This window comes from Xenopus tropicalis, chromosome 6, assembly GCF_000004195.4.
Source record: "Xenopus tropicalis strain Nigerian chromosome 6, UCB_Xtro_10.0, whole genome shotgun sequence".
NCBI classification, from domain to species: Eukaryota; Metazoa; Chordata; class Amphibia; order Anura; family Pipidae; genus Xenopus; species Xenopus tropicalis.
The window spans coordinates 91,725,101-91,748,721 of NC_030682.2; the positions used below are offsets into that span (position 1 = coordinate 91,725,101).

General features: G+C 37.7%; 1 protein-coding gene across 2 annotated transcripts in view; it reads right to left on the minus strand.

The window, feature by feature from the left end:
• Positions 1-821: 821 nt before the first annotated feature.
• Positions 822-23,621, minus strand: part of gfod1 (glucose-fructose oxidoreductase domain containing 1) — a 49,156-nt gene continuing 26,356 nt past the window's right edge. Inside the window, 1 exon segment of one of the 2 annotated variants that reach the window (NM_203839.1) lies at positions 822-2,352. In NM_203839.1, the coding sequence (NP_989170.1) occupies positions 1,433-2,352 (920 nt within the window). In that variant the 3' untranslated portion in view covers positions 822-1,432. 2 annotated transcript variants of the gene reach the window in all.

Sequence of the window (23,621 nt, forward strand, 5' to 3'; positions counted from 1 at the left end):
TGTATTTTGTGCCTGAGTGAGGTAGGGTTGGTATCTCAGGATACTGACACACTGTGCAACACGTGCATGACTTCACTCCTCACTATTACAATAACTATACCTCATACGTCCACCATGCAAGTTACACACTCTCAAACCACCTGGAGTAAATGCACAATGCAGCAGTTAAGTGTTCTTAATGTGACTTATTATGAAAAGAGCAAACAAACTATATATTCAAAGTAGACAGTTATAGGAATGGGACTTTTGAAGTTAAAAGGGTATGGGCTTTAAGAGAAATATATAAAATACCCTAAGACTTTAGCAGCCAAAGAACTGAAAAACAGCAACATTCATTAGTTAACAAGCCCTTATAGTAATTATTATGATTTCCAATCATGTTGTTTCTAAATGTGGAAAGTGATAAGTACGGGTACAATATTCTGGTTGTTCTGGATATTTTAGAAAGTCACATGAGCAAGAATGATAGCATTACTTTACCTATCAAGCCCCCAGCAACATGTTTTTTTCAGGCTGGCCAATCATGCAAGGGCTCTATGCTTGTCTAATACTTGTCTTGTATGGGAAAGCCTGAGTTGGACAGATCACTGTGCCAGCCTGGTGAGGTGCCTTGAGGAGTGGGAAATTCCGAGCCCATGATTGTTTACAGAAGCTGAAGAAGCCCTGCCCTACTGCTTTTTGAGTTTTGGAGTCTCTAATAGGATAAATCATAAAGAATTTTATAAACTTTACAACAATGGCATACTCAAAAAACACCCCTCAACCCACCCCCCCCCCCCCGCCCATCACCACCAACAAAAAAGTTTCTGCAAAACACAAAGGGAAATTCTGTCACTTTAATGCATTCTCCATGTCACAAAACATAATTCCATGGCTCTGAGTCTAAACTTTGTTACTTGTATTTATCGTGCGTATGGCAGAGTTTATAAGCGCAGGATGTGTGTGCGCAGAATGGACACCACCTAAGCATATTGGGCATTAAGATCCCTGGTTTCCCCTTTAGAATGAAATATTTCCTTTAGAAATGAGTTTCTGGGTAGGATACTGAAGCCCAACACTACAACATCTCAGCTACATATTCAGTACAGATTTCATAATACAATCCAGTGGATGTAACATTCACAATATGCAAAGTTCCTATACAAGCATCCTCCATAGAAATGTAGACATCTTCAGTGATAACCCGTTTGTTATTAAATACATGAGGCAAAATAACATCTTTTTTCTTTTCTTAGAACCAACCAAACCATAAAATACATTCTCATACAAGTTCACAGTTTCTGATATGGACAGAGAAGGATTTGCTTTTTTTCTGGAAACAGCAATGAATGCAAGATAAATGCATTGTGTGATAAAGCTGCATCATTCACCCTGGCGCAACTTTGTTTTAAGAGTCTCATAATTGATATTCTAAGTTTGAGTGATTTCTAAGCTAACAATACAAAGACATTCTGCTTCTGCGCATTGCTTCACTAATTAAATATGCAGGACTCAATTCAGGTTCTTCAGTCATAATCACGATATTTTGCCATTCACCAGTCTGGTTAGATTTCTTAATGGTGTCAACTACGCACAAAGCATAAAGACAGTCATCAAATGTGGCAGCCATGGTCAGCGGCCTACCATCCCATGTTCTCCTGTCGTCCTGGTCTTGAAACGCTTGGCGCACAGCCTGCACCATTTTAATAGTTCCTCGAAGGTATGGGGATGGAATGTCACTAAATGCCTTTTCAGGTAAAAGAGAGTTGCTGACAGGGGTTGAGTCTTTTAAAAGCAATTCACGATCGGAGGAGCTGTTTCTTTGTCCATAAAGGTCAATCCCTGTTACAATAAGTCGGCCAGCTGAGCCTACAACAATGACATCTTGCTTAAACTCACCTGGGACATTAAAGTTAAGGGTAACAGTGCAGCACACCCCTCCCTCTAGCACCATTTGAAATGTACAAAAATCGTCACTGGTAATCTGACGTATCCCTTTTATATGATCTGTCTGCTTCACAAAGGTCTTCAAGAGGCCGTGAACCTTCACAGCTTTCTGGCTGGTTAAGAAAGTCAGCAAGTCAATGATGTAGCTCCCCACGGAGTGTAGACCACCTCCACCCATGAGATCATCACAGCTCCAGTTGTACTTCTTTCCCAGAAGACTTCCACTGTGGACCTGAACCTCACACACTTGAAGCTCACCTACATATCCTTCCTGTATTAGCTGCTTCATCTTTACAAAAGCTGGAAGAAACCGCAAGACATTTCCCATGATGCTCATTAGCTTGGGGTAATAATGTGCAGCTGACATCATTCTAAAAGCATCCAAGGGGGTAGCTGTTCGGTCACAAATTACATTTTTCCCAATACCTACAAGAGAGAAAAGAAGAAATAACTTTAAAGATAAATTCACAGGAAAATTCCAAATTGTGCTGCAAATATAAACTGTAGTAATTGTCCCTTTTACAACTAGTTATAGTCAGAAGTTGTCTTACGAATGATATCATATATCTATTAATGGGGTATTATGACATAGACCAAGGTAGCAGTTGGAGAGCTATTAAAGAATTACAGTAATTGTCTGAAAAGAAGGCTACACAAAAAAATTACTTTAACAATACAGTCGACAACACAGTGGATCTGGTTTTCTGTTGTCGGGAACCGTGACCCCAACAACCAGGTAGCATATCCATTTGATTTTACTTTCTGAATCCCTTGTGAATGTTAATAGAGCATATGGTGCATTCCTGGTTTATTATATTAGCCCAAGCTGTAGCCATACTGTACCTACAGCTTCATTTCTCTGTGAGCATACAAGTCTTTGTTGTTTTATACAGTGCAGAGGAAAAGCAACCATTTCCTTTTCTTTGAAATTGAGTAGCACCAATAAACATTTTCTGAGGGATTTTAAATTAGAACCACAAAGTGTATTGGAGAATACTAATGAGAAGAAATCCCTCAGCTCATGTCCACAAAAACAGCATGTCTTGGGATTTGACTCAAACATCATCATCAACATTTATTTCTGACCTCACCAACCAACCAACCACCTGACCAACAGCCTATTAAGTAAAGTTACACCAATCACAAGAGGTAAATAGGATTGCTGTGTGGGCCGTATATACATGCTGATGGGATCAGAGCTCACTGCTATATATTACAGTATGTGCAAGAAACTATTATATTGGCTCTTACCCGACTTCCTACATAGTCAGTTTAGTGGAATTGGGATGTTGCTTCATGGCATATGCATCTAACCCCTAAAATCTAGGAAAAGTAATCACTCTTGCTATACTCTGAGGACTAAGGATGCACTGCAATCAATAGCCAAATTGACTTCTCTACATGCTCTTATTTTAATCAAATCTGGTGAGCATTTACTTTGGACACATCGTGTGGGTGTGATACACTGCATTGGGCTGATATATAAGCACTTTTGATTGTTCGATTCACTTAATATATTTGCACATTTTGCACCAAATTAGAACGCTAAAAATCTTTTAGCATTTTAGTCACAAAGAAAGTTTTGTATGTATTGCACTAGTTTTGCTTTTGTTTTTCTCTAATTCCATGCGCTTCCATCAACACAATTACACACATCTGAGACCCATCTAAAAAGGGAGGGTTGTTCTTATGAGGAGGCAGCACACGATCACACAGTTTCTACTATACTGAAGATTTGGTTTCAAAGAACTCCACCAAGAAGCGCTGAGTATTTGGGGGACCACCCTATTAACTGTTACATACACCAATGCCCAGCATCTGTCCAGCTCCTTGATATACCAGAGCAGTTGTGTATAGTTACAGCACCGCCCCATGTGCCTGAAAACCCCACGTGCATATAAAAGTATTCTATTCTTAAAATATATGAGCAGTATTAATCAAACCTCTGCTGGCAACAAGCATGGATGTTGCTTCATGAAACCCCAGTGCTATTGAGCAGTTTTAGACTGTGCAACTGCATCCTGTCAGCCTTGTGAAAAGTAACAGGAAATCAGCAGCTGGCGGTGTGAGAATGGTGATGTATGTGAGCAATCACTCAAGGGAAGCAAATGTTACATCCTAGTTATTAAACCTACTTTGTAAAGATGCTCATAGTATCCAAGATCTCCAAATTATTTTTAGGGACCTGTCTTATACATAAGGCCCGTTGGATGCACGATAATTCACTATTCCTGCCAACTCTCCTTTTTACCTAGTATAGTCCCAAGTTTTAACAGGAGCATTTGGTACCTGCCATAAGATTCATACATAAATGAGCCCCTATGGTCCATAGGAAGAGTGAAAGCAGCTAAATAATATTAGTCAAAAAAAGTTAGTCAAAAATGAATAAGTTGGATATGAATGCCCAATTACAGTTGACATATAATTCTCAGATTCCCCAAAGCAACCTAAGGCTCTCCGGCTGAGCCAGGACAGTCATCAGCCACCCTTTATAATTCCAAGCATTCTGCAGCAAGAATACACGGTGCTTCAACTCTGCTACCAGAAAATAATGGAAAATAATGAGTTTGCTCCGTTAAATTGCCCCGCAGAATTGTCCATTCTTGAAGCATGGGAATAAAGTAATGCATGTGGTGTTCATTAAAGCACTATACAAACTGTAGCTCACAAGCTGCTGCCAAAACGGCAAGGCATGTGGGCACATTTCTGCATTAGGGAACATAGTCCTCTTCCTGCAGCAAAGGGACACAATGTACTCCCAATGAGCTGTGCTTTAAATAGATAAATCAGTGTATTAAGTATTCTATTTTATATAAAAACCATAAAATATATAATATATAATAATAATAATGCTTTTAAATAAAACAAAATGACATCTACTGTTTGTACTGATGTACCCCACAGTGTGGGAAACTTGAAATTGCAGCTTGAAGCTTGCAGTAGTTCCAGGATTCCCTTGAGCCAATAGTTAAACTTGCACATGGTTTGGAACAGAAGGCGGTAGCCAAGGGTCTGTATACTGCAGGGCCCCAACTCATTTCACGATGCTTTACAGGGCACATTTATTCATTTCCATGAGTCACTGCCCCAGTGGAATTTCCCTACCACAAGCACCCACCATCGGATTAGCTTCATAAGAAGCCAATTAACTTGCCACTATGTTATTGAACTTTATGGGAAGCCAGAGCACCAAGCGGAAACCCAATGACATACGAGAACAAAATAACAGCAAAAAGCACATAGTCATTGATAAACTCAGGACCTGGGCACTACAAAGTAGCAATTATATAGTGCTACCATGTTGTACCACTTCTCAACTGTTTTGCCTTGAACTAATATTTTCCATTGCATGATACAGAACAGTATCACTTGGTATAATTTCTGCTGCAGCCCAAATAATTCTCATGCTGGCAAAGTTCACCAAGAAATGGGAGGGGCCCAGCTATATAGCACTATCTTATTTACAGTGTAGTACTAAGGCTAATGTCCTACGGAGGGATTAAGTCACCTGCGATATATCTCTGCCCACACGCGACTTATCTCTCCAAAATGCCTTTCCACCGCAACAAAGGGAATCACTGGTGGAAAGGACTACTCATACCTCCAGCAGGAAACTTTGCACGACTTTTGAAAGCCAAAGCCATACGTAGACCTTTCCATTGGCGATTCCCATTGTTGCTGGTGGAAAGAATGTGATCTATCAGGGGCGACTAAGTCACTCTAACAGCACAGAACACAAGGACAGCTTTATTTGGTAAATTGCAGTTGCACTTTATTGCCCATTGTTCCTGAAGGCCACATTACTGTAACACTATTAGAACACAGTAAAATGCTAATCCTAAACCTATTTAATTGTTACCTTTACTTGCAGAGAGATTATACTTAAATTCAGTTTTTGATTCATACATAAGGGTATAAATAAATTGGGCGTGGCATGGGTGCATCTGAGTTCAGTTAGAATAAATTTGGAGCATTGGCCGTAGTATCCCCAGGTTTTATATCAGAATGTTGGCAGGTATAGCAATAACAACTAATACTGGTAACTATGTAAATCCTACTACTACTAATTGCTTGAACTGAAGGAATTGTAATAATTGCAAGGTCTTTCTAGATGCTTCAAAAATGAAAGCAACCATTTATCAGTAGGAGACTGAAAGATGGGGGCATATTAATATATAGGCATCTGAGGACCTGTGCCTAGGGCAGAAGCTTTAGGCAGTCCTTGGGTGCTTATATATTTAAAAAAAAAAAAATACAAAAATGAAAAACCTCCACAGGTGGTACCAGATGAAACATATGGAAATCCAGGGGCTGAGCTGTGGGGTGTTCAAGGTGAGTGCAGGCCAGAAGTGCAGGAAGTGATATCACACGTAGAGGAAGTGCATGAGCATGACATCAATTCCACAACCTGGGGAGTACATTTAAAATACAGCCCTTCTGAAAAGTAGTAAAAATGGCTTGGGTGTAACTGGGTATGACATGAGTATGCTGTTGGGGCCAAAAAAGTTTGCAAGTTTTCTTTTTTTTTAAATACGGTGATCCAAAATAAGGAATTGAGCATTATCCAGAAAACTTTAGGTCCCAAGCATTCCACATTATATCCCGTAGCTGTACATATTATCTCAGCTGTATGGAAAATTTGTCATTTGATTAACAGAGGTTGAAAGTGGAAAGGAAATAAGTGGAATAACTTATAAATAAAACCAGAAAATTGAATATATAAACGCTCAGCCTTACTGCTCACACGGCACGATGCATCAATCCCCAATAGCCCACCGCTTGGCTTTTTTGAAATATCACAAGAAAAGAGGAGAGCACCTTCACGCAGATGAACTGCTTCAGCCTTTATTCAAACCACAGCACACACGTGTGCTGTGGTTTGAATAAAGGCTGAAGCAGTTCATCTGCGTGAAGGTGCTCTCCTCTTTTCTTGTTATAAATAAAACCATTTTCCTCAGTTCCACAACTTTTCCATCTAAAGGAGAAGGAAAAGTAAAAACTAAGTAAGCTTTATCAGAAAGGTCTATGTAAATACAGCCATAAGCACTTACAGTAATGCTCCTCTATCAAAAGAAACACAGGATTTCTTGTCTCGTTTTTTTTGTAAACATGTTCTTTGGTGTCAGACTTCCTCTCTCAGAAAAATCCTTCATTCCCGGGGGCCGGAGTCTGCTCCCCCCCCCCATAAGGGGGTTCATAAAACTTAATCCCCTCCCATCAGAAAGTATAATCTGAGCTACCAAAAGATAGAGCTGCAGCAGGAAACTACAAAGACCAAGCTAAAATGGCAGCTGCAAACTTAAACAAACAAAGGGAGCTTTTAGGACTTCTTACGCAGGTATGGAAAAGCTTTCTGCAGAATAACTATAGCGTTCTCGGTGGCTTTAATGTGGGGAATCTATTGGCAGTAAAATGCCAAAGTGACTTTCCTTCTTCTGATGCTGAAACCCCAAAGCCTAAAGTTCAATTCAATTTTCTGCTATCAAAAATCATCATTGCAAAAACTGTAAAACTTTTCACTCAAATATATTTTTAGTAACCCAATGAAGAAATATTAAATGAAGGCACACGTCATCCTGAAATGAGAAATCCCAAAGAACTGGAAGATATTTATACTTTTCCATGTGAACTCTTTCATCAGTAAATACATTAACTCTGTCACTATGTGTGGTTTGGCATGACAGAGAGACAGTTAGATTGATAGACTCACACGTTCCTTTCTATTTCTTCATTCTGTTTTACGTCCATGATAAGAACTAAAATATCAGTCTGTTTATTTCTGGAAATGAAATGGGCTCATATTCAATGTGCGACACAAATATTACATTTAGCACTATGGTGGGAAGCAAGTGACTTCCCATGATGAAAGGACAAATTTAATTCTACAGTGAAAATGAAAAATGACTCAATTACCATTTTTCCATTCAGAAAGCGATGTTGCAAACTAGGCCAAGTTATTTTAGGCTGTAATAAGCTTTGCTTGTTCTGTAAAAAAGTATCATATTTTAAGCTATTAACCCCCATATGTTCAATGTATAAACCCATTTATTGTACAGTGCTGCAGAATATGTTGGCGCTTTATAAAGACATGTTAATAATAAGAATAATTAAGTTTGCCAAAGTGCAGTAACTCATAGCAACCAATTAAGTGTATACATGGTCACCTTCCTGCTGATTGGTTGCTATGGGTTACTGCACCTGGGTAAAATTAGTGCCTTTTATTACATAACCCTACTAATGATTTTGGGAAGTGGGGCTTATTAAGGGCACTTTTTAATGCTACCCAAGCAGGGCCGGATTTAACTTCTTGGCGCCCCGAGGCCGCCCCCGCCCCCCCACCAGTGCGCATGCGCAATCGCACATTTAAACTCCCATACGGAGCAGTGGGGAGAGGTCCCGACTGCTCCGTATGGGAGCCAAATTTAAAAATTCTGTTGCGGCGGGGCAGCATGCCGCCCCTAAACTTGTACCGCCCTAGGCCCGGGCCTTTGTGGCCTTTCCACAAATCCGGGCCTGTACCCAAGGTAGCCCAACTCTAAAACTTTAGCCATGTTGAAAATCTTTGCCCACTGCAGCTATTAAACAGAAAAGGAAGATATCCAAATGTTGGGTACTGCCAAGCTACATAATGTAAATAGTCAAAGGAGGCCATTTTTAGCATTCCATTTTGGCTTTTTTAGACAATAAATACAGTGTTCTTTCAGATTTTCTTGTTTACCACTGAGTACTCGAAGGAATTAAGCAAATTTTAAGAACTATCTGTACACTTTAACCACTTAATAATACTAAAACCTTCATTGTGAACAAACCCATAGTTTACTGATTCCAGGGCAATACAGATGTTTAAGTTAATTCCTCTCAATAATCTCTATTATGGTTGAACAGTCCCTAACAGTAAAATGCAGGTGATGGTCTGGGGCACTGACTATAAAAAATACCTGTTGTTTTTAATCTTGGGAGAAATGTTAGCATTTAATAGAACACAAAACAATAAAGCCCCTAAAAAGAAAAAGGAGACTCAAACTAGATTCAATCAAGATCCTGATCTACAATAAAACAATTAGATAACAATAAAAATAGATTATAAATCACCAAAAATAGCTACAAGAAAATCAAGATTTTTAAACGAGTTAATGTTTAACTTAAGGCGACAAGCATGAGGATCACAGCCATATCAAAAATCATAAAGGCAAATGAAACAAATTATTTAGCACAGCAGCATGTGACAAAGCCTATAAACAGCTATGGAGATCTGGAACGATTCTAGCAACAAATTCCTTTTCTTGTGACAAAAGGCCATATATCAGCATTTGTTTATAGAGGTCTGACTTCTATACTGCAGATAAGTCTGCTTGTAACAAAGATTTATTCTGTTTATCTCCTGCACTGACACTGTTATAATTTATCTTGGTAACATCAGTACTTTTCTAACCATTACTTTTTGGATTACCCAGTTAAACATTCTAAAATACTGATGAAGCAGATTGTTGGATTATACATACTCGTCTTGAATGACATTTATTCTAAATAGGGAGGAAATCAAATTGCAGAGAGTGTAATAGGAGTTGGCAGTAAATGTGGAGAGGGAGCAGAGGAATGTAAACCTCTGAAAGAGAGAGGACCAATTTAGTATCTTAGGGACTGTTTAGGGTTGGATTTGAGTAACAGAGTGGAAGACAGTGATTTTAGGGTGAGAACATGCAGCCACACTGAACACAGCCTGTAGTGGAAAGAAAATAAGAATCTAGGACTTTAATAGGCTCAAAAGAGCTCATTTACTAAGGCAAGTACAAATGGAATGCAACAAGCTATTAAGAAAGGTACTTCTGCATCTAAATAACCCACAATCTTGCAGCCTGCACCAGTGTGCCCAATTGGCCTGCTTTGATGGGTTGCATGCAAAGATGCAAGATTTTAAATTGCAAATGATGCTGTCAATAATGGAAAAATCATCCAGTTTATGGATATGTGTAAACACAAGTTGTAAAGGGAACTGTGGAATTTCCTGAAGATCTAGACAGCCCTGTCTATAGTTCTCTTTGTGGGTTGCCTTTAAAATGCCCATGAATTAGATGCTAATGCTCTTATTTATGCCGTGGACCAGAGGTGGTGCCACACAAATCTTTTTACAAAAACCTGTGCAAAAGTCACCAAAGTTAATGCTACTTTGAGTTTGTATTAACAAATATGTGCATGCTTTTGAGAATGCTAACAAGCGCCAACAATGTTACTAGAATCATGAGGAGAAAACTGCATTATTGGTAAACATACAACGCACAGAATGTTCATCATTGACATCTGTCCCATTCACACAACACACTAAGGTCAGTTTTATCAGAAACCAATTAACCTACTGTATGTTTTTGGAAGTTGAAGAAACCAGCATACCCAGAGGAATCCCACATACAGAACATAAAAACATGCCCAGGTCAGTATCTAACAAGGGTAGGATGAAGGCGCATTGGTTGGCATTGCTGTATTGCAGTGCTGGAATCCTAAGCTTAATTTCAATCAGGGCACTGTCAGCATGGGGTTTTACATTCTCATTATATGATAATGATATATAGTGAATAAAGTACCCCCTATTGTAAAATATAAGGATATTATAAGTAACTTACAGGATATTCATGGCTCTGATGTATTATATAAATATAACCTCTGTGCCCCAGGGCTGCAAGGGCAGCGGTGCTAACCAATGAGCCAGCACATCAAAGTTTATAATGATTTTCTCAATAATTCCCTGTGTTATTATAGAGGGCTGTAAAACCACAACAGGGATATACAATGCATCAGTCATAGTAATGTAAAGCCATGGTGTTAGATACATAACATGCAGTTATGTATCTAAGAGATCAATAAAAATATAACACTGAAAAGATATACTGCTACACCGCAAACATTCCATCAATAGGAAAAATGTTTCTTGTCTGATAAAAATCATGCTCATAACTGGGTGGACATTTTCTAGGTGACTGCAGGCACTCATGGATTCACCAGCAATGCTTCTGTGCACTGTAAAAGCTTTACCCCATATAAAAAAGTCTGCCCCATTCTGGCAATGGACTACAATTGTCTACCAATCAGATGATGTGATAGCTCTAGTTCTGTGGGAGCCAACAAGATAGGTTTTTAGTATGTGTATAATTCAGTGCTGTAACTTTGGAAACCTTTGATGATGCAGGCTTTTGAGATGCAAATACACACCAACATCTTTGCATGGAAATAATTCTGTATAGGAGGAGAATACTGAATAAACAAACAGGGTGTTCTGATGAAGACATCAAAGCCTGCAGATAAGCTGGAATATGTATGAACTAATGGATCCAGGAACATAAAGAAAATAATATAGTGAAAGGCCACGGTTGTATGGGTTACAAAATTCTATCAGAACTCATCTCTTTGTCCTTTTTGGGCCTAAAATTCACATGAAACAATAAAAAGGTCCATAACAAGTATTGCTCCATTGTGTGATAAGGAGATTCCTGAGAAAGTCAATGGAGATTTGGACAAAAAAATAGGTATATGCTAAAAACCCATAAGGCCATGGCACACAAAAAAGTACCTTCTACCACTATTTTGACAGTCAATTAAAATCAATGGCAGTCTGCTCTGCCTCAAGCCCTTTCACCCAAACCCCAGATCTAGATTTATACATACAGAACTTAACTGAGTAATAAATGAAAAGTGAATGACACACTTTTGTAGAGGCAGAGGAAAGCTGCAGTGACAAAGACTTCACTCACCTGGCTGAGTAGAATGGATATTAGGGGGGGTAGAAAGTATGATAAATGAACAAGTTATGCCTTGAATATAGCCCTGTACCGAGATTTCTAATGAATTATTTGCAGGGTAAACTAATCTAACTGATCCATGTATGTATCCTTGGGACATTTTATGAAGCACATATGTTACAACTATTTGTAACTATTGCTACATAGAATTGCTACATGTTTCCTCAGCTTCATGCGCTACAATAAGTCAGGAAATGTATGTGCAAGATAATGCCTCTAATCATTGTAACAAAGATGGATCCTTTTATTTATCCACTGTTCTATTGGTATGAATCTGAAAACTGTGGAAAAGGAATTGTTTAGAATAGATGTTTCCAGTGTTCTGGTTTATAGTCCACCCTTTCCATGTTTTACCCAGTCTATGGCCTGGCAGGCAGTACAGCACACTATATTAAGAAACAGGGTAATGTGTGCCTTACTGTGAATCTTAAAAATACTAAATTATTAGTTAAAGTTTTAAAAATGGATTATTTTAGTTACAGAGTAACTAAACAGCCAGGAGCCACATGGCTTTTGAAATTAGGGCTATGTGCAAGCAGAATTTACTTTCCCAGCTATTCTGTAAACTCAGACAAGCACATAAAAAATACAAAACATATTCGCTGATTTCTGTAGGCACAGGGGAGGCCTGGGAAGATGGCAGTTGTAACTTTGCTGTAAAGTACCCCAGGTTGGTCCATTTTTTTAAAGAGGAGGAATGCCAGCCCCAGGTAGCAAGATAGTGATTAGGATCACTAAAGGGGTGTGCATAGTGCAGCTTTAATTTATAACTAACTGAAATAAGTAGTATGGAAAAAGTATTAAAGGGGTCCTGTCACCCAGAGAAGTAATTCCAAACTCTTTTCTATAGCGCTTAGCAAGCAAAGTAAGCTTTACTTACACTATAAAATTGCATGAATTTTGTTTCCTTCAGTCTTGGAATTCACAATTAAATAGGAAGACATTTTGTGAACAATGTTATTAAGTTTTGCATCATCCAAAATTTTTATTTATGTGCCAAAATGGGGGACGTCGTGCCCATGCACTGGCTACACAATTATAGACAGTGAGGAAAAACTGAAAAAAACTATTTGGCTGTTATGTTTTATTTAATCATTTCTTTTATTATACAGCTTATTATGTCTGGGAGACAGTTCATCTTTAATTACTGCTTTGATTATTTTTTAAAACTCTACTTTACTGCTTCCCAGAACTGTTAATAAACAGAATGCTTTTTTACAGCACTGAATTAAACGTTAATTCAATATACAAGTAACAAAGGAAGATAAATACAAATGAGAAAGAAAGAAAATGCTGCATTAGATTGCCACTGCATTGCTGCTGAATCTTTACAATAGCAATCTTTTAATCTTTTCCTCCATATTTGTTGTGTAGAATTCCTTCTAGCCATGTGGAAGGGTGTGGGGTGTGCCTGCCCATGAATTTTTGAAAACAAAGCAAATATGCACTTTCTTCCTCCTTTAATTAGTTACAGGATATGTTGCTTTGTTCAGTCCAAAACAAACCACTTCCACCTGCTAGGGGTGACTTTCTTACTCATTTTCTTCCCATACTTATTCAACAAAGCAGCTATGTACCAAAGTGATAAACACAGCCATGCCTTGTTTCTGAGTGAGTGGCAGGAAAATGAAGGGAAAAATGTACTGGCCAAGGATCAAGCTTTTTAACAATTAATTTAAGCCTCAGTGTTTCCAACCCTGATGTTTGTTCTGCTATGTAGGTCACAGGGCAACACTCACCGAAAATTCCCACAGCAAATAGCAACGAATGTTGAAAGCTCAGTCGCTCATCAAGAAGACATTTATAGGCTTGCACTCTGAGACAATTAGTTAAGAAAATTCTAAGGATTATTTACAGCTGAGACAGAGAAAAGTGCTCATGGATCAATGCAAATTCTCTACATTATGTATATAGGTTATGTTTGGGTTCCACACTAAATGCCAGAATTTTCCATGACAGCAACACCATCAATAATAATTGTATCCATACTTTGGTAGCTCCCAAACATAAAGAAATGCAAAAGAAGGAATGCTATAAGGATTTTATAAAAGCAATTACAACAAGTAATGGAGTATGGAGATGGTTCTGGTAGCTTGTGGCATGTTGTAATGTTGCATGTTGTTGGCAACAAAAAGTGACGTGAATTTTTCAAGACTATTTGAAGGAATACTGTTATCACATAGGTATATATTTCATTATGACACCATTTAATTTATACAAGGTTTATAGTGCTATTAGCTGTTACATTAAAGGGCAAGGAAATGTTAAGTTATTGTAGAGTGCCAATGTACCTGCACAGGAAAACTTTTTTCCCCCAAAACTATAATACTACCCTGTACACACAATAGTATACACTGTTTTCAGGCAAATGTAAATAATTTGTATTCAAGCAACAGTACCCCTTGGCTTGTTTGCATGTAAACAAGTTTAGAGAGATGCAAAGCCTACATAGAGAAGGGCTTGCATGAGACACTGGTCCAGCATTTCCAGAAACTCTTGTTCCCAAAAGGCTGCTGTTTATAATAATTACATGATAATGGGGTAATTGTTTGCAATCATCTGCTTGTTTGTAAATAACCCTCAACACTGTAAGCTTGAGCAAAACAAATATTTTCAAACAATAAACACCTTTGGGTGTGTAGAAACACGAATGAGTTATGACCACAAACCTCTGCACTTCATCTGTAAACTGGTAGAATTCTAATTAGCTTGATGTTACTTGTGAGGCAAACTAGGGCCAAGAAACCTGCATGACAACTACTACCACAATTACAATGAAAAACACCCCTACTGTTACAGGCTCAAAAAACAATACTGAAACTTGTACAGAAATACCCTTAACCTGTTGGTGTTTTGGGCAATGAAATTATAGACTGGGGTTTTTTTATGAAGGCAAAAAGACAGAAAATGTCCTTTTCATTGTGAGTAGTGTGAATAGCTGAAGATAAAAGTTTTAACTTCCTAGTGTCCAGGTTTAGAAGACCCATGCTATGACAAATTTCCTGGCATCTAGGTTTTTCGATGCCTATGATTTAACAAGCTTCCTAGTTTACAGGTTAGTGGTAACACACATCCCACTGTATAGATTAGTATTACAGTGAGGAAGCATTGCACTTATTGCATTTATAGTTGATAACACAAGTAAATAATGAATGTGCCCCTTTAAGGTGGAGGCCAATGTAATTTCAATGTATTTTGACCTTGATCAACACAAAATGTACCATTATACTGATGAAACTATTTGAAGGATACCGCTGTGCCTGGCATAGAAAGCAGCAATCATAAACACTTGCTCTGAATGAACTACAGCCTAGAATAGTAATTGCTGTATGAAGCCATAAAATGTAACATAGGCAAGCACAATACACCAGAAACAGGTTAGTAGAGCTAAGCTTTCTCTGTAGTCTGCAAATCAATTTTGTGTGACCTTCACAAAGGGCAGAAGCAAAGCAAATACCTAGAAAATGGCACAAGGAACCAAAACAATGCCACCTATTTACCAAAACCTCACAAAACTCACTCATGCTCTTTTCTACCCCTATACCGTCTATTTAGTTGGTCATTTTTTCTAATCATTGCTGTATTTTATTTGAAGAAAATGTCTGTTATTCATCTCAATATAAAGGTCTGTGTTATGTTTACTAGAAATCAACTGGCAGTTCAAAACTACTGTCAGCATTAACACTTCATATAACTAGAACAATTTTGTGCTTTTGCAGAATCATATTTGGGGTAGGACTCTCTTTGTATTGTTTATTGTTTGCTTTTGTCTGCAATCTCTAATCTCATTGTATACACCCATTTATTGTAAAGTGCAGTGGAATATGTTTTTGATATATGTTGGAAATATAAAACAAAAGCACCATAGTCTTGTACACTCTGCATGCCAGACTGCATCCTGAGCTATTGCTATCAAGATCTGCACTTTGCTCCTGAGTTTGTACACATAAGGTGCTGATAGAGCTTGTACATTTATAAGCTTATCTGTGCACTGCATGGAATGCTACTGAATCTCTCTGGCATTTGAACAGGCATATGCCACTGCAACATGGGACAATCTGCAAGCCGTGTAGTACTACGAATCCAAAATTCCTCAAGAAGTTCATTAAAATCAGCTGGTTTCCATTGAGCTAATGCCCACACCCAAAAATGTTCTATACAAGGAAGTCGTTAGATAGAATCTTCCTGCTACAAACCTGTTGTAAGGGAAATATATCAGCAGAGTGAAATTTTCTTTGCTACAAAGGTTCTTCATTAAGCTGGCCATACAAGGATTTTTCTCTATAGTGAGATCCGACAAAACATCACTGATCATACATCTAGAGATTTTTCATCCAATATCAGTCAGGTCAGACAGGTTTGAACATTTTCATTGTCAACAATGAAATTTGTCCATTGTCCAACTGTTTGCAGGACCAAGCAGGTAGTCTTTCTAGCTTCAACTAGATGATACCTCTTGAAATGGTTGTTTTCATTCATGGACAAATTGTACTTTAAAATTATCATTTCAGAATAAGCTTGGTCTTACAATAATAAAAAGATTTTTTAAAAATCGTAACGTGTATGGCCAGCTTAACATTGAAACCAACCCTCTCTACTTTAAAAAATCCTGATGAGTAGTCTTCAGTTTTAATGAAAACCAGTGCTGGTAGGCTCAAAAGTGCATTGCCCTGTGTGCATTTCAGTCAGCTGAGTATATGAACCATGTGACATGACCTATAGACTTCTTTGGGCAAAGTCTATGGCAGGAGACTGCAGTTAAGAGAGACCTAGGTGCTGTGTTTACAGGTACTTACCTAACTCTCTGGGCAAGACCATCTTGATAATGTATTTTCCATGAAACAGTGTGGCATATACATGACTTGGGCTTCCTTATAACAACGTTAGAGATATTTAGAAGAATAGTATGTATATACTGGGTGCAGCAGAGACTGTTGGAGTTAGTTTGGGTTAAAGTGTATATACTTGAAATGAATGTGCAGACTCAAACAAAAGGCAGGTAGTTCTGAAAGGGAAATTGTGGTTGTGACTGCATGATGACCTAAGTAACTGGTTCTGCTTCCACCCACCCAACCTCACCTGCCTTAATACAACGCAACACTATTTTACAGACACCAGTAAGAATACCATGCCTTCAACTTCCATCATTTTTTAAAAGATTTATGAATATTACGTTACCCTTTACACCTTACCCTTTTACATAAGAGCATAGTATATTTTAACATTTAATGTCCTTTAAACATTGCCAGTTGTGGGATCTTAATAAATCTTTACTAAGGCAGATAATCGAAACCATTTTAACTGAAATATCACCCGATGCAGCTCTGAACCAGGGATACAAAGTAGAAGGCCAAAGACTAACAGCTTGTAATGAATATTAATGGGAGCCAGTGTCTGAACTCTGCATGAGAGAAAGGCTAGATGATACTCACTCGGATACAGTCTCACACTTGTCTGTTACAGAAATGTCTTCCAATCCAATTTTCAGCTATAACAGTAGTTTTGTAGATATAATTTTAGTTGGTGGATTAAATATATAAATTAAAATGATGAAATGTCAATGCTTATGTAAAAATATAGGGGCTTCTTTATTAATGGGTGCAGAATTTCACTCACTAAAAAACATATTTGTAGGAGTTTGTGCCTACTTATGCTTATCGTTGCTTTATATGTTACTCTGTTTTTCCAATGTATGTAACCTACTATTGTACAGCGCTGTGGAATATGTTGGCTTTATAAATAAATGTTAATAATAATAATATCCATAATGATATACTCCAATTTGTCTCTTGCATCTCCTTCTCTACATTACTAGGTGGTGAGTAAAGCTCTCCTTTTGTCTGCTCCACCTATGGATGATCAATGCTACTGAAATTAAATAACACACAACAAAAGAGAGAATAAAGGTGGCTATACAGTAAATTTAAGCTGCCAATTTGGGTCCTTCAGATCGATTCGGCAGCTTATCTGCCCATGTATGGGGACCTCCAAGAAGACTTCCCGACTGATATCTGGCCAGATACTGTCCAGGCTTTATCTTTCTGTCGGATCGAGAACTGCATTGGGCGGGTGGATCACCGATATCATCAGCTGGGGGATGAAATGCTGTGGAGGACAGCCTGTTGGACAGTCCTGACATGGCCCTCCCCCCAAAAAAATAATTTTGTGAGGTCTGCAAGTGGCTCTAGTTCCAGGTCTACAATCACCCCACAGTATCAGAGAAACTGATAGTGTAGGGAAGCCAGGATTTAGGATTGTGTTAAATACCAGATAACTTTGCTTCAAAAATTTCAGATTAATATTTGGTACATTAAAAATGTAAGTTAAACAAAAATTATGCTAAAAGGCATATTTGAAGGCTCTGAGTCTGACAATGAAATTGTGTTTTTACCCTTTTCATTATCTTTGGGTTATAGAGGGAAAGCCAGTGCTGGTGCATTCAAATTATTCTATTCAACTCAATGGGAGACAAAGAGGACAATTTTAGGGTGCTTTAATGCTAACTGAATAACATTGCTTGTTAACCACCCCATCTGCTATAACCTTAGCAACAGTTGGCTTTAGAACCACAGTTACATTCCCATACAATATTTATATGAGTCTTGTGAGGGTAACTGTCTAGGATTTATATTTAATTGTAATACATTAAGCAAATTAACAATATATTTCATAGCTGTTACATTAGACTGATAGATAGCTGCACACAAATGTAAGCCTGAGACAATATCACAGTATAATGAATTATTAATGCTGCTTATTTTGTCTAGTCCTAGTTAGTTGTAATGAGTGATTGGTTTTAACAGAGCAGTCCAGCTGATCTGGTTTTTGATGACAAACCCTGTAAGGTTAACCTCTAAGCAACTTTCCTGATTAGGGTATCATCAGTTTTTTTTCTAAAAGGATGTAGTTTTAGCTGGAACAAGGTTATGGGTAAAGGAAAACATTGCTTTAACAGCCATTCATCAATAGTTCCATAAATATCTAGGGGATCAAGTAAGTGTTCATTTTAAATCTCATCCTATTTGACCTTCTAGTGTGGCTTTCAGGGATATCAAAAAGAATAAACAGGCTCACAAATCTCACCATAAATGGATTTAAGGAAGTGCTTTAGGCCACCCATGGGTGGGGGCAGTCCCAGGGCTTGAAATTACTTGTCTATGCACATGCACTGATCTGGTACCAATGGTACCACCCAATGTTCTCTTTAATCACATAAGGGGGCCAAAATCTAAAACACAGGCTAAGTCGCAGGACAAATTTTTTACTGATATACTTAGTAAGATACTAAGGGGTATATGTATCACAATGTGTAAAAAGTGAAGTAAGACATTACCAGTGATGTTGCTCATAGCAGCCAATAGATGCTTTGCTACTGCTGAAATCTGATTACTGATTGGATGCCTTGGGCGATATTACTGGTAATGCTTCACTCCACTCTTTACACAGCATGATAAATATACCCCTTAGTCTTAGTTACTATGTGAGGAAAATGGAAATTGATCAGGCTGGATGGTCAGACACACTCACCAAGGGCCACATAAAACAGCCAGGTGGGCCGGATTTGGTCCCCAAGCCTTGTGTTTGACATATATGCTCTAAGGTGTGCACTCGTGCACATGCACACAAATTCTGCGGCCAGCACACATAACAAACTGTGGTGTGCAAAAAGAATTTTATGTAAAAACACAACATTTTGCATTCATTCTGACCTGAGCTCACTGTTTTTAAAAATGCACACAAAAGTTTAAAATGTGTGCACAAAATAATTTTTTTGCGCACAATGCCAAGAATAAATTAGAGGGAACACTGGTTCCACCGCCTGCACAGACAAAGCCTGACAAGTCTAAGATCAGAAAAGAGCTCTCAGGATACTTGTTTTAAGGACAGAAACTATACAGTGTTTCTGTCTTCAGTGATTGTGTGAATGAAGACTTATAGCATTCTTATGAAAATAGCTGAGGATGAGTAATGCTTGCATAAATATTTTCCTATAAGAACAATTGTGGCCTATTTCTTGATACAAAGGTCATGAACATGATTCACCCAAATGCTATACAGACTATACAGGCTTCTACCTGCCTCTCCGATGGTTAGTAGAGAAGTAAGAAAAAAAAATCTGGATATAATTAATACACATGCACATACTTCATACGTATTAAAGAGTTTTTTCAATTAAATGCTATTGCATGAAGTAATGTATGTACTGTAAAAATAGCACATCCCCACAATAACTTATTACATAACTATAATTTATACTTTATGTTTTGTGGGTTATCTGTCCTAGATTTATCTGTTTTTGTTTAGTCATTGCAGCACTTGCAGTGTGTATGCTGTTGTCAGCAGAACAAAAACCTGCCTTGATTAATAATGCTGTCAGGGTAAATGCCATGTCCAAGCAGAGCCGTGAACTGTACCATCCAATTAAAACATAGGACATCTATGTTATATTGTACTCTAGCTGTATATGATTAATATTATTTTCTTTATACCCTCTTGCTCTTGTTATTCTACAAGCCCTGTTGCATTGGCCCGAAAAAGGCACACTTTTGCAATTCAAAAGAAATAGGGCTGAACGGCACAGGTTACATATCAGATAACAGATTAAATCTGCAAAACACCATTATATTCTACAGAACCTGTTATCTGCTATTTAATCAGTGTATTTTCTTTATTTTTCCAGCTTGAATGGCTGCCCCCATAGCTACACAGCAGCTTTGTTTATATAAACTATAGTAGTGTTTCTGAAGCAAACACACAACTTTTACCAGCGCAGGGCAACATTACATTATATTTTAAAACACTTTCAGTTTTAGTGCTACTGTTCCTTTAGGCAGAGGAGATAGAGCAGGGACATATTACAGGGAGCACAGAAAAAATAACCTAGGAACTCCCAGGTTACTCCTGCGTCAGTTAAACACAAGGAAATTTACCCAAATTTGAGCATTCAAGTCAGCATCTACAGAAGAATAACTTGTTACCTTGGCTTGTTGGATATTCCAACAAATATGAAGAAAATACAGCCTCCCTTATTTTAATTATTTGGCCGTGGGCCATTTGACTCCTTGATTTGCCTGCAGCAGAAAGATGTTTTTAGCCAGGGAAGAAACACGTGACTGCTCAACCTGCTGTCAGCGGGACCACATGCTCATGTTTTTATATGGCCTCGGAATTTCTCACTTTCTTAGTAAGCAGTATAGTAAGGAGTATATTAGTCTGCAATGGTAGAGAATTGAACTTGCATATAATATGGGATATATTACATATTACATTCAGTTTTACAGACATATGTACAGAGGTTTAGCTAGATATCACTGGGCCCATAATAAAAAATAAATTAAAACTGCACTAGCCAGAACCCCACTGGGCCCTCCTGTGGCTGCTGTGCCTATAGTTACAGCCCTGCGTAATGCAAAATGTACCATCATTTCTTTCCCTTAGAGAGTATTGAGAACAATTCAGCAGCCTAATTTCCAGATCTGCTTATTAAAAACATCTGTTTGCAAAGGGAACTTTTTTTTTATATTATAAAACAGGTATGCAATAAATTTGCTTTTCACTAAAATATGAAGATAACTGCAGTTATTCCAGTGTAGGAACTGAGCTATAAATTATATGGTATGGTTCCTAGCAATCACCACCTTTTTGCTTAAGATCATGTTTTCTAATGGAATAACAACAGATATGGGATCCATTATCCAGAAACCCATTATCCAGAAAGCTCTGAATTACAGAAAGGCCATCTCCCCTAGACTCCATTTTAGGCAACATAACATACTTTGTAACATATTTGTAAAACAGTACCGTGTACTTGATCCCAACTAAGTTATAATTAATCCTTATTGCAGGCAGAACAATCCTACTGGGTTTAATTAATGATTAAATTATTTTTTTAATAGACATAAGGCATTGAGATCTAAATTACAGAAAGATCCCTTTTCCAGTAAACCCCAGGTCTTAAGCATTCTAACAGGTCCTATAGCATACCTCCCAACTGTCCTGATTTTCAAAGGACAATCCTGATTTTAACAGCTCAGCTTGCATTCATATTTTAAAGTCCCTATAAATTTCCCTATGATCTCCTGCACTGAACGTTAAAAAAGAGTTTTAAACTTAATTAGATAAGTAGCTTTTGGCAGAGAGCCCAGAATACTCAACACTTGCACTCAGATACAATTGTAACAAATAAGATAAACAGGTCTCTTGGGTGATCTGAGACTTGCACCTTAAAGGGCAATTTCCAATTAATTAGCAAAACTGTAATAACACATAAAACAAGACCCCAACCATAACCTGCCAAATTTTGTAAAATGGGAGTGGTATTTAGGGGTGTGGCCACACAAATGGGTGTGCTCAAAAATTTGCCACACATTTCAAGCCATTTCTTTTTGTCCCTCTTTACATTTTTCAAATGTTGGGAGGTATGCTATACCTGTACAATATTTATTACTATGGTTAAACAGCGTAGGGGATATTCATTTGAAGGTAAAGGAAAATACATGCACTGAGTAGCATAGATCTAACAATCAAGTTTGTTACTATGCAAGCATTATTCATATATTTTGACAAAAATATAATCCCTTGGTACTGCTACATACCATAATTCATATTGCTGATAGACAATCCATACATACATCCCATTCTGTGTAGTATCAAGGAAACCAATATGTAGGAATAGCCTATGTTTTATGGGGTTTTTTTCTTTTCATTTCCTGTCCTGTTTCAGGTTACTAGAAAAGATAATGCAAAGCACTGACCTCTCCCACTCTAAAACCTTAATTCCTACCTCTTTTCACAAGAAAACCAAGAAGTCACTTAGTTAAATGAATGGCCATTAGATTAGAATGCTTCAGAGTCACACAAGGCTTTGTCACATATGAGTGATAAATGCAAATATTTATAACACAGAAGCAGCACAGAAATACCTTTTCTGTGTTTAAGGGAATGGCATATTCACTGCAATCATTCTTTCCACATTTGTTATAGTGTTTGTTCAGGAGCAAGTCATTTGAATGACTCACAGTTTTGGAAAGTCAGCAATATGACATGAATCTACTAATAGTGACTCTGTAAACTTAAAGGAACAGTTCAGTGTAAAAATGAAACTGGGTAAAATTGATAGATAAAAACTGCCATATGGGACATAACTGTTCAGTTAGTTTGCTTTTGAATCTGACCTGCATCGTCACAAACTAACTAAACAGTTATGTCCCAAGTTAGTCACTGACTAATTAAGGGGGTTAAGGATCTAAAAGCAGGAAGAAAAGTTCTGGCTATTTCGTTAAACATCTGCTCACTCCAGCCTTTATAGATTATATTTTCGCCTAACTAACTATTTTAGAAATATTTTTTTATTTTGTGCAATGTATCAATGCAATGTAGCAGGTTAAAAAGCAGTTGTGCATTTAGTTCTGCTCCAGTAACAATGCTATTTACCTGACACAAGGAATAGCATCTTCATTTGTCGTTATAGGCAGAAATATTACAAATTTAATTTTAAGCAGCTTTCCTATGCCTATTCTTGAAAATGTATCATGTATGGCTTGTACAGTGGCCATACACAGGTAGATTTAAAGGAGAACTAAACCAAAACACGAATATGGCTAGAAATGCCACATTTTAAATACTGAAGTTAATGCACTAGCCTAAAGGTTCAGCATCTTTTTAGTAGTAATGATCCAGGTATTTACAGTTGTCACAGGAGCTCCCCATTTTGGATTCTGTTAGAAGAGTCTGTGACACTCAGAGGGCTCTGAGCAGTTGTTAAGAAGCTAAGCTTAGTGGTTGTCGCCAATTATCAAGCAGAACATTAGGTTTAACTGTCATATAAGCCTATGCTACAGGGTTGATTATTAAATTCTCCCTATGTCACCAAACTAGCGGATCTTTCCCCAATATGCCCATTGA